Raw genomic sequence first — 12,780 nt, forward strand, 5'->3', positions numbered from 1 at the left:
TGACAACACGATATATTTGGTTGCACCTAATTTTTTGACCAACTTTGACCTTCAACTATGGTTCTAAAACCAAAATTGACTAAACTACGAGTTGGAAAATCGTAAGGTGATCATTGAAAATAGCCAAAAATAAGTATTTCAGTATTCCCAAGAACCCGCCGAAAACGACAAAAACCCGAGGTCGCATTTTACAGAAATATTTTGTGTAACCTTTAGAAGGAAACACATAGTGTACAAGGTGATATTTGATTAGGCTCCGGGCATACACTATGCAATATAACAATGTACAACTACTTATTTTAATGGTACCTCGGCTACCTAGGATAAGTATATAGTTAGACATAATAAATTAAATCTAAAACCGAATGGCAGACGGCAGTATGTGCCCAAAGCATAACTATAGGCATCACGTGGTTTATCGTCCAACCGGGCGTTTTTAGCTTATGGTTATTTTTTTATTTTTAATTGTATGTTGAGTTTGTAGCTGTGGGACCAAAAAAAAACTAGAACGAGCTCGTCGAAAAATGGAGTATGGACAGCAGTTAATAAAATATAGCGGCGGCTTGTACGACCCTTCAAGAGCGCATAGTTTCACTTTGGTCGTGGTTACTGTGTTACTGGCAACACTGGACCGGTACGTCATTCGTCACTCGGCACGTCTGGTTATCACTTATCAACATTCAGCATTCAGCAATCAGTAGACGATAAGCATTAAGCAGTTGTAGTTGTTATAGGTTGTTGTAGGAGGCACGTGATGTCACGAATCACGATAACGAGAGTACGACTTACTATAACTCAGTACAATACTTTTACGTCCCTACGGTACAAAAAAAATTTCGACTCGCGATAGAGTTCAAAAACAACAAATAATTACATCAACGACAATAAAGACGACAAGTAAAGACAACTGTGACGTGCACGGTACACTGCCACGTAGTCACTATGGCAATAATTTTTTTTCTCGAAAACACAGTCTATTAGTCCTATGACCTAAAGCCACTCGACTCGACTACTGTTTTATGCACATTGCATAGATCGTGGGAAATCGTTGATACGCCATAACGTGATGTACGGGTGAATCTGGGAAATCGTTGGGTATGGTTTTCGCGAGAATAAAAAAACGCGTTCCACCACCTCCGGGACACAACCCATGGACTATGGAGTAATACTACTCTAACCAAGCCCCCCCGACGAACGGGTAACGCACCGACGCGATAGGCTGAGTGGTTGTAAACGAGATTGGAATAAAAAAAATTGTTCAAAAATCGAAATCGACCGACGCGTCCCGAACGCGCTCAAAGTGCGCCACAACCGGTTTCCATTCAACAGCAATTATTATTATAAAAAGTCCGAGCCCTCCCGCTCCGGCCCGTCCGCTAGGTAGGTATGGTCTACGGTAGTGCCGCGCGGAGGCAGGGGAAGGGTGACCGAAACTTTTACCGCCGCCGCCGCCCGCTGTCAGTGGCCAGTGCTCGCTGTTCAGTGCTCTCGCGATTGCCGTACGTTTGCGTTCGTAGTGTGTCGCGCTCGCGCGCGAGTCCCGCCGACGAAATCGTTCTCGCCAGATAACCCCAACACGCATAGTGTTTCGGGCGATATTAGTATTTTTTTTATATACAATTATAATATTAATAATATAATCGTCGTTATCGTTTTATTGTTATAGACCGCAATAATTAATTAACAACATCTCTCATTACTGTTTGCCGCCAACCGATCGCGTCGCGTATTGTTTGCCACCGCGTTTCGCGACGCGTATTCTCGATTCTCGTGAAAGTTTGTCCCGTAGTCGCGGTCGTCGGCCGACGACGGCCCCCGAACTGAGTAGTGGCGCATCGTGCACGGCCCGCTGTCGCGCGCCCGCCGCCGTCGCAATGGAAAACAAAAAACCCAAAGAGAAGCGAAGGTAAAAAAAAACACGAAAACCGTGAGAAAACAATACAATTTATCGCATGTCTGGGTAGCTGACGAATAGTAAAATGTAAAACAAAATACTATCGTAACGCAACGGCCGTCGGTGGCCCGAGGGCTCGCGTGTGCGACCAACGAGGTCACGGCCCGGCGATCGTGTAATGGGTATCTCATAATATTATTAATATTATCGACGTATCGTTTCGTCGCGTACATTATTGAGCAATGTCGTCCTCCTCTCACTGTGCGTTCGTTTCCGATGGTAGCTCGCCGCTCTCGGTCCGTGAAATGATTTTGGATCTATAGATAGATGTTATGCGTATACATATATATTATGAACTAAGATATCCAAGTGTATATTATAATATACATTTTGTATTCGTATGAGAACGCGCTGCTCGCTCGGTGTCAACCACCCACAGCCATTCCCCGCCCGTTTCGGTGAACAAATGTTGTCATAGTGTACGAAGTCGACGTTGTTGTTGTTGTTATTGTTATTGTTATTGTTATTATCATAAAAATTGAAGATGATAACGCGTTACAACTATCTCGAGATTACTTTAATCTCTGGATTTCCGAATATTTACAGTTTTTAAATGCAGTCCCTTATAATTATTGTTGTATTATGAACTCCATTTTTAGCGTTGAGCCGCGTGTAGAAGTTAAATACTCCAACTCGTCGAAACCCGTTTGTTGTTGGTGATCTCCAATAGGCTTACATTTTAGGATTCCTTTGTTACAAACAACAGTATGGTACTATAGTTAGTCGTTTCTGTATTTCTGTAACTATAAAAACCATTTTGGAACTTTATTCGTATACAGCCTGGCTTAGAAAATATCATAGTGTGACAGTTAGCCTTTTTTTATACAACATGTTCTGTAGGTAAGTTATAATATAATAGATCCATTCAATCCATTGAACAAATATATAGGTAGTTGGTCTTTGTCTGAATGGTGATTTCTATTGTCTGTATAAATAATGATAAGGAATAATGTACTGTTGACAAGTATGTATTCTATAATAGTATTAGTATAGTTGGAGCCAATCAAATTGCATATCAAAACTAGTTTGAAAACTACTCTGAAGTACTTTGAAAAATAAGAAACTTGTAGATAAAACAATAATTTATTAAACATCATACCTATTGGTTACTTCAATGTGTTTAACCAACCAACCTATTGTGTTATATTAAGAACATTATGCTTAAGTGAATTTTAATTGTATAGAGAATTATATCACCTATAGATTAAAATGTGAGAATATTATTTGCTTATTTGCAACATAATTCTCATTTAACCGAGCATTTAACTATTTGTCTTATTCTATTTTTGTCTAATCAACCAAATACATTTGCCTGGAGGTAGATAAGTATATAAAATATAATTACTGACTAAAAACAATTTAAATGAGTCAATACCATTGAATATGATAATTAATAAAATAATTAGGCTAATAGGTGTGGTGGTTTGAGAGTTGGATAATGTTGTACATTGTACAACATACCTATTATGTATCTATTGCCTATATTGGGTATTTAGATATGTTTTTACTTTGATCATAAGGATAAGGGATAGAGAGCCTCATTATTCCCTGGAGTTAACATAAAATCATGAGTATGCTTCAATGCTTATTGAATGTATTAAACTTGTAACTACAAATTATAAAGTGTAGTACTTAGTGGCCGTTCTGGATAATCCAGAGTTCTGCAAATAACCCAAACATGTTTAGTACCTACAAAATCAAATATCAATTAATTATTTTATTTGCGTAAATCCATATTCTATATAAATCTTCTGTCCATGTTGCCCGGGATAAGCAGTGACTACCTCGGTGACTACTGTATTAATAATAATAAAAAAATATAATAAAGAGGCCCAGATAGAAGTTATTACTCTAATAAATTAAGAAATGTATTTTGCTATATTTTTATTAATTCAATCCTAATATTATACCTAGGTAGTAAACATTTAAATAATATTCAAGTAGGTAGGCATATGGATATATAACATTAACATCTTGATTAACATTACATTATGAACATAAATATAGACGGTATATATTTAATTCTATTAGGTATTCATGTTTTTTAACATGCACAATTTAGGCATTTATTTTAATATTAAATTTTTAAGAGACATGACATTTTATTTATTCCATTGATAAAATCAGAAAATTAGCTACCTATTTCAAAATAAGATAATTAAATTGTTGTTTGTCAGAATTTAGTTAGTGGCATGTCTTATTAAAATATTTTGTATTAATCTTTGATGTGTTTTGATCTTATACTATCTATATCTTAGACTTATACTTTTGTTTTGTACTTTAAGTTAATCAACTTATTCTTACTACTTACTTAGTTATTTTATATTTGTGATTTAGGTATTACTATTTATTATTATTACTATCATTTAAAGTTATATTTTTTTATACCATTGCGCTATGTACTCCTTTTACCATTGTAAACAATTATTTGTCAATGGTTTACTGTACCTATATAGGATGTAGGTACCTGCATAATAGGTGAATAAACATAGCTCATGTTTAGTGTCCTAAAATGTATTCAAATAAAATAAATATGAACATTTCTTTAGCCTTAGATACATAAACTTTTGATCTTTTGTCAATTTATTATTATTGACATAAAGTTATATTCAAGTAAACTAATGTTAAACATAGTTGGCACAGTGTTTGTTATTTGAATGGATCATTTTTATTACACTGTTTTTTTCCATAATAAATCATCTTTTATATCAGTTATATTATTTAGTATCATTATGATACTTTACATTTCTAAAAATTAGTATATTTCTACTTTAACGGGCATCCTAAATTTTAGAATTTTTTTTCATATTTTCATATTTTGTGATACCTAGTACACTTGAATGATCTTCAATGATAGGTATACGTTCGTGCGGCTTAATACATAGGTACCTATATCAAATATGTTTAGATTCTTGATATAGGTATGACCCAACTATGCTTTGTACCTATATTCAAGTAGGTACCTAGTGTTTGTTTGACCCGGATTATATTTTCCCCTTTAACGGCTTTAGCTATACATACTGATTTTAGATAGGCTCAATAAGTATGTCATTACCTAATGTTATATTATATAATTCATTCAGTTCAGGTTAGTTGACAGAAATATCAAATTATGTCACTTGGTTAGGCTATAGAACAATATTGAAATGCAAGTAAAAATGACACTTTATCATCTGATCAGGTTTTTGATTATCTGTGACTTGAAGTCTGAACCTCTGAAATACACGGATTTGGTTTGAAAATTTCTCATTAGTTATTGTAAAGTAAAGAAACTTAAAATATCATGTAATCGAATGTAAATAATTTAAGCCAACTTAAACTTATTTTAGCTGTAGCACTACTGATAGGCAGTGTATGTAACATTTTATACAGAGTGGATAAATAAAAACATATTTCTTTGGATCAAGACTTTCAGATTGTTTTACAGTGTTAGAAAAATCTGCTGATTTATTTAAATTATCATCTACCTACACCAGTTTCATAAAAGAAATGTGACATAAAATGTTATCAGTGCAGAATACAGATATTTCTCACATATTAGAATATGATTTACTAAACTTTTACTGAAACAGTGTATAGACAAATATAAATTGAAAAAGTATAAATTTTGTATTTATATAGCATTCATTTTTAAGTAAATCCTGGAATCCAAGTGTCCAACTCCCTAAGGTCTGAAAAAGGTCCAAATTTGTCAGCAAATATTAACTGTAGGTCAGCTGACCTATTGGAGAACACCCTCCTAGATCCAACCCTGCACATATTCCCCAATAAATCAAACTAAATATTAGGGGCCTTTTGTTTATCACACTATTGTAGATGAATAGGTATATTAATAGGCATATTTTTGTATAATAACCAAATAATAACTTAATTATAGTATGTATATTTCGTGATTGACCAGCTTAATGATTATGTAAACAAATTACAAAAACAATATTAATACCCACATCATAGATAGGTACATTGTTTGTTGACAGAAATGTTTCATCTTATAGTATTTCATTACCACTGAGCCCCATACTCCCACATAGACTGTCAGGTCCATAATTGGAATTTTCTTTTTAGACCTTAGTAAATATACTTTCATTGCTTATCATATTATATCTCTTGCGACAAAAAAAATGGGGGGAGGAATTTGACACAGTCAACCTAGTAATAACAAAAAATTCAATCTTTACGACATGGATTCCAGGACCCCCCAGCTCAGAATTTCATGATAAACTCTTTAGATAATTTATTATATACTTACCTAGTACCTACCCACCTAATTATAACTATCTATTCATATATATTATTGAATTTATGAATATTGAATGGCACTCTCTGTACCAACCTATACATTTTTGAAGCCAACTATATAAATTTAATGTTAGGTAACTTTGGGTAACTTAGTAACTTATCTTCAAACTTTTTAATTGTTAAAATGAGACATTTTATGCCTTATGGGTTACAATTAACTTGAAAATGCATTTGTAATTGGTGAAATTAATAGTTAAGTTACTTATTGTGTTTTAAAATTAAAAGGTAATTAAAAACTATTTCCTGAAAAATATTGTTTCGTGATGATTAGAAGAGATTGTATTTAATTTTTACAATGTTAATATTATAAGTGCGTGCAACATTCATTTTTCATTTTTTACCATGTAATATAAATAAGGGACTAAGCACATGTGTCATTTATTAAGTTTTCTCTGTTTTAAAGATTATTTACATACTAAGGTACATTTAATAACTGAATCTTTGGAAATTACCTAATGTAAGTACCTACCTTACTTTGTTTTCAGTTTTTACAACATTAAATCAAAATATATTATCAGCAACTTATAGCCAAGTAGATAAATACGTTATCTTTTGGTATATTGCAGCAGCATACCAGTATATTACAAAATAATTTAGAAGAAGTAGATATTTACGAGTTGCTGTATGCTGATAGCCGGTAGAGTTGGTATCATAGACGTAATAGAATGTATATTATGTCTGTTGTCGGTGTGGGCATAGATCTTCCAGAAAACCCTGCCAAACGTCCTGGAAAAGTATCTTGAATGGGGGAAACTTGTTTTTCCACCTCCATAATTACATTACCAAGTAATATTACTCTATGCATGGTGATATGGGGGGTAATGGGTTATGGCGAGGGTTGTAGGTACCATATTTTATAATATTTTTTATAACAACTATAGAGTTGTTTTAATGCATTTTCATATTTATATATTGTATTATATTGTCTATCTTTCATCTTTATTAAGTAATATGAATTATTTAATACTATTTGTATTAATTATGTATTTGTGTGGGCTGTAGCAATTATAAGTGCCTAATAATATTTGCTTTTAGTACTTCATTTTTTGTATTTTGTCGTATTTATATTATTTTTAGAGAATAATTTGTTTCAAATTGAGATGTCAAATGTTTGAAATTAATATTATACGTATACCTAACTACCTATACTCAGTCCCAAAAGAGAATAATCGCTTTTTACGAATCGTGAATTATTTGGTTGGCGCGTCGAGAACCACGTGATCACGCTAATACTGGGAAATTGGTGGGAGATGCGCAGCACACTCGGAAATTGGTTGGTGACTGATTATTCTCTTTTGAGGCAGAGTATAAGTGTTTATATAAAGATCAAAGAGTTCTTGGAAATTGACTATCTGGAAAAAGTTGTGTTTGTGTATTAATGAATAAATTATTATAAATATTTAGGAAGTGTACTTAGTATATGGTACTTATAAACTTCTTTGACAATAAATCCTCATATTTTATATTTTCTTTCGTATCTTCCCCTATTCAAATAGGTAATTAGATAGGTTATATGTATCTACTTTATTTAATTTATATATATAAATGTTATAGGTGTATTTTTGAAAATATGTTTTTATTTGTTGTTATAGTTGTAATGGAGTTATAATTAACCAAAAAGTTCGAAAATTAATAATTACAATTTTTTTAAAACTAACCTAACCGACCTAAAATGTTGTCTGTTAGGTCGAATAATTGTTCTTCGGCGAATCAATTAATATATTGTATATTTGTATGATTATGTAGGTACATTGTCATTTCAAAATTAAAAAATATACAAATAAAACCACATACATACAATATACACAATTAATGATTAATAACAAACCTTAACAAACACTAACTTTATAAAGACGTTGGTATAGAAATATTGTAGGTAGTATGTAAAAATAATGCTCGAAATAATATTACTCTCCCAAACGGTATAAAATATAAATGATAGTTGCCTAAACTGGCTCAATTTTTTGGTTAAAATTATTAGTCGCCTTAACGTCCACCGCCCGTCTCTTCATGGCATGACATAATTTGATGTTTTGCTGGACTGTTCCTCTTTCTTGTGGGAGTTAACATTTTCAGGGGTTCTATAATTTGGTTAATTCTAATGCATTTCAAATGGAATTGTAATTTATAACTATTAAATATAACTTTCATGATTATTTTATAAAATACATATTGCTCGTGTACGTATTTCAATATCACACATAATATGAAGTTAAGCTAATAATAGTAATGGGAAACAATTGCCCTGCAAAACATCCCTAGTACATAGTAGTCTAAAATATTAAAAATATAATATTAAACTGTTGTCAAACAAACCTAATAATTGTTCAATTAAAAAAAAAAATGTGAATCAAATCACGTAGGTAATACCTATATTTTATTTTGCTAAGGTAGAATAAATAAAGGGTGAATATAGGTGTGAATCTTTTATATTACTTCTCCTTATCTCGGGCCCCCGAGTAAGTCTATCAACAATTTGTCTGCAGACCGCTACTGTTTATTTTATATAATAAATATAATATCCAATAATTATGACCCGGAAGCTTATGCGTTTGCATACTTAATAAATTGCTTGATCAATAACAAACCAGTTTGAGTTAAATTTTTAAGTATAATACTTTTAAAACGTTTCAGTTTTTATTTTATTTTTATATAAAAATTGTCTAGAACCTATAGGCTCTAGGCAATAATAATTAGTATAGGTAGTTGTTGAAAATGTAAACGAAAACAAATATTATTCCAAAACATTAGACTAATACAGTGCACCAACAAATTTCGTGATAATATAAAATAATTTATTTACTTAAAAATAGAAGTTTTAATTAGCACTTGTAAGCCGTAATTTTTGAATTTTAGATTGATGTTGCTTAGAAAACATATCGATATTTTATAATTGTATAGTTATAAACGTACGGTAGTCACACGCCGCATTATTAATCCTACCGTGTTACAAGGATTTGCCCGATCACTTCGAAACCGAACAAATTGCAAAAATGATATAAACGGTAAATCATATTTTTTATTGAGTAAGGACCTCATTATATTATATATTTCTTTGCGACAATAATATGTGAACCTGAGGAAATCCGATATTTACCATACTGACTATATGTATATAACCTATTGGATTATCTACTGATAAGTTGATAGAGTTGACGATGGTATTGTTACACCTTACATCTCAACCTAGGCGTGCACTTGTAAATTAATTTTTGGTATATGTATATACGGGATGATAATATGATGATGGTTTTGTGTTTTAAAAAGAAAAATTATTGACATAAGTAATGATAAGAGTATTATAAATTACGTTTATATTTATTGTAATTTAAAGTTTTTATTATTGTTTTGGTAATGGCCAACTGGTATTCATAAAACTTATGTCATAGATCACGAAATAGTTTTAAATTTTAGACAGGTGTATACGAGTTAAAATTCCATGCATGATGGTGTCACATGATTTGCTTCACGCTTCATTATAATATTTTCGTCGTCCGATCATATGTTCAATAATCGTGTGATATTATGTATCTAATAAAAAAGCCGTCTCCACACGCATCGTATATAAGTATATTATATATAATTATTTTTTTGTGCGTACCACGGTGTTGTGTCGGTGGCCACGCGGGGCCTTACCACGTTTTGCTGTTCGTTGTAATTTATTCTGTTCATAATGTTCATATACGGTATAATAATTAGTTAGCTGTTCCCGAAGGTTTGATCGAAATTACAGATACCTACCTACAAAACTACGTATATCGTGCAATGTGCATATATCTGATTTTGTTTACTTTTTATGTATTCATCACAACCATAATCTAAACATATGCGACGTATGCATGTGAAATAACAAGCAAATATATTTTATCCTTTGTGGTGTAAATAACCGTGTATTAAACAGTAGTATTTTTAAAACCTGTCTGTTCTTCTCCAGTGGGTAAAGTCACAAGCTCACTGTTCTGTAATAAATTATTATTAATATGGCCTCCTTATTAAACTGTTATACATTTATAATATTTACGTAGATATGTATAGCTATAAACGATGGTAAAAACATCAGAAATAACTTATTAAGTTAGCCAGGTTGTAGTCAAGGTGTCAGGTTTGGTGGTAGGAGTGGTTACTTACTGCGTCATGTTTACAGGTTTGTGACTTAGAATATTATGATGTTTCTCAATTTCTGACCACCGTATACCTAGTTTATGCATTTTATAATTTTGCATTCGTCTAATGTAAATTTGTATTAAGAAGTAATAACTATAGTTATTTTATCGGTATTTTAAAATGTTTACACGTCTAAAGTGGTATGGACAACCGTACTAACCAGTGCTTGTTTGTTCCGTCTTAGCATTGATTATAAATACAATTTGTTATAAATTTATAATCAATGGTCTTACCAAAGCAAAACAGTACAATTGTACGCTCAGAAGTATCTATTTTACTATGTTATTTTTAATTTTAGGTTGAATTAACCTATCATTAAATTTAAAGTTAAGACTATTATCCTAGTATATGCTTTTTATAATACTTGCTTCAATTTTCCTAAGAAATAAAAAAGGTATGAGGATTTTAAAATTTATAATTTGATGGAAGCACAGGGTCCATTTTCAACTTTATTTTCACAATCAGACAAGTCCAAGATAAGTATTCTCAGTATGGGTCATGGGATGGAGGTTCATATAATCTTTATTGCTGGCGTCTGCAGGCAGTCAGGCACTGCGCGTAGGCAGGCCTACAAAAGTACCTTTACCTATAGAAAAAGTTGGGCAAGTTAATGATTTTTTTAAATTCAGTTAAGTTAATATGCATCAACAAGTAAAAGTTAATTTCATTTTTGGTTAACTCACTTATGTTAAAAGTTAATACACATTGTTTTAAAACTTTTAATTAAATTAAAAAAAAGTTTATTTTTGTTTTATACAATGCTGGTGTACTTTGTATTTTACGAACCCAAAACTAAATCAATATAGACTATGTGTTTATACTTAATACATTATTTCCACATAGTGTTTATTTCATTGAGGTTCTTTGTTTCTAAAAAAATGAACACCTAACTATTAAATTAGAAAAATATAAAAATTTTCAATTTTAAACAATTCACGGTAAATTTTTTTTGACATTTGAAAGAAATTGACTCCCAAAATTGACTGAAATAGTGAAATGTAATATAGTAAAAAACAAAATAAATTGACTTAACTTACTTCTTAAAACAACAAATTAAATCGTTAATTCCACGTTAATATAAAAATGAATGTAGTAAGTTAATAGTTATAACTTTATAAGCTAATGAAAATCCAAAAGTAATTAGTTAAGTTAAAAATTTAAAATAAAATACACTTTTTATTTTAACTTTGACTTTTTAACTTTTTAATGCCCAGCCTTACCTATCTATACTAATTCGAGAGAAAGAGTAAAATACCCGTACTTTCTGCAAAATAAAATTTGGAAACAAAAGGGCAGAGTTTTGAAGTTGACATTTACCTTATAGTCAGGATGATAAGGATGATGCACTGTCGTCTGTCACCTACTATTTTAAATATCTCGGGCGAATATAAACCAATACAATAATATACACATTATACAATTAAATCATGCTTAGGATATCTGCTACAAACAAAAGTTATTATTATTTAGGAAAATTGTTAAAGTATTAACAACCAAGACAACCTGCAAGGAAATTGGAATGCCTTTTCTTTGTCAAGTTTCTTACCACCAGTTTTGATACATACATGTAAGAAACGGTTGTCAACTAAAAGTTAAGAGAAAAAATGTTGTGTTTTGAGTAAAGAGTACAGATGTATATTATATATATGTACCTATATTAATTAAGTGTCATCTTCTACCAAAAACTAGTACAAATATACGTACCTTATGTGCATGTGTCTTATGGGCAGGCCACGTCTGAAAGTCAAACTGCAGCATTTTTAAGGAAGCCTTGGTAGAAAATGTATGAGGAAAAAGACCTAGCTATCGCCTTATAGACAGCGTTGGACAGACCGAGTTAAGAATTGTAATCAAATGAAGCCAGGTAAGAAAAATAGAGGATAGTGACGATAGACATAGATGAAGGAAGGTAGGAGGGACAAGAAAAAACCAATAAGTACCATAAAGCTTTGTAAGAAAAGAGGAAAATCTACGAAATATTTTTTGTTACTAAGATCTAGAATACTCAATTATTTCTCAATAAATGAAATGATAAGTATTATATTGTTACTGAATTCGACTAGATAATAATCACTTGTATCTATACGACCGCCGTGTATACCTATAAATCAGTATAATAACAATTAGTGTACCTACTTTAATAGATAAGAAATTGATTGATTAGGTCATTATTTTAAACGTTTCTAGTACATTTATTTAAAACTTTTATTTTTGTTATATGAGTTAATAGGTTTTTTAAATGTCAGTTAGTACATAAAATAGTGCACCTATTATTGTTTTGTTTTTCTAGTTAAAACTAGATGTGGGTAACAATTACGAGTAGTCAGCTAAGTTTTAGTTACTTCCTACATGCTGGATTATGA

The 12,780-nt window shown here is 31.3% G+C and overlaps 1 protein-coding gene across 1 annotated transcript in view; it reads left to right on the top strand.

The window, feature by feature from the left end:
- The first annotated feature begins 1,472 nt into the window (after positions 1–1,472).
- LOC111034637 (hypoxia-inducible factor 1-alpha-like) overlaps positions 1,473–12,780 on the top strand; it is a 49,723-nt gene continuing 38,415 nt past the window's right edge. Inside the window, exon 1 of the mRNA XM_022315938.1 lies at positions 1,473–1,906. Coding sequence (XP_022171630.1) covers positions 1,875–1,906 — 32 coding nt within the window. The 5' untranslated portion in view covers positions 1,473–1,874. The remainder of the gene's footprint in view (positions 1,907–12,780) is intronic.

This window comes from Myzus persicae, unplaced genomic scaffold (assembly GCF_001856785.1).
Source record: "Myzus persicae strain clone G006 unplaced genomic scaffold, MPER_G0061.0, whole genome shotgun sequence".
NCBI lineage: Eukaryota > Metazoa > Arthropoda > Insecta > Hemiptera > Aphididae > Myzus > Myzus persicae.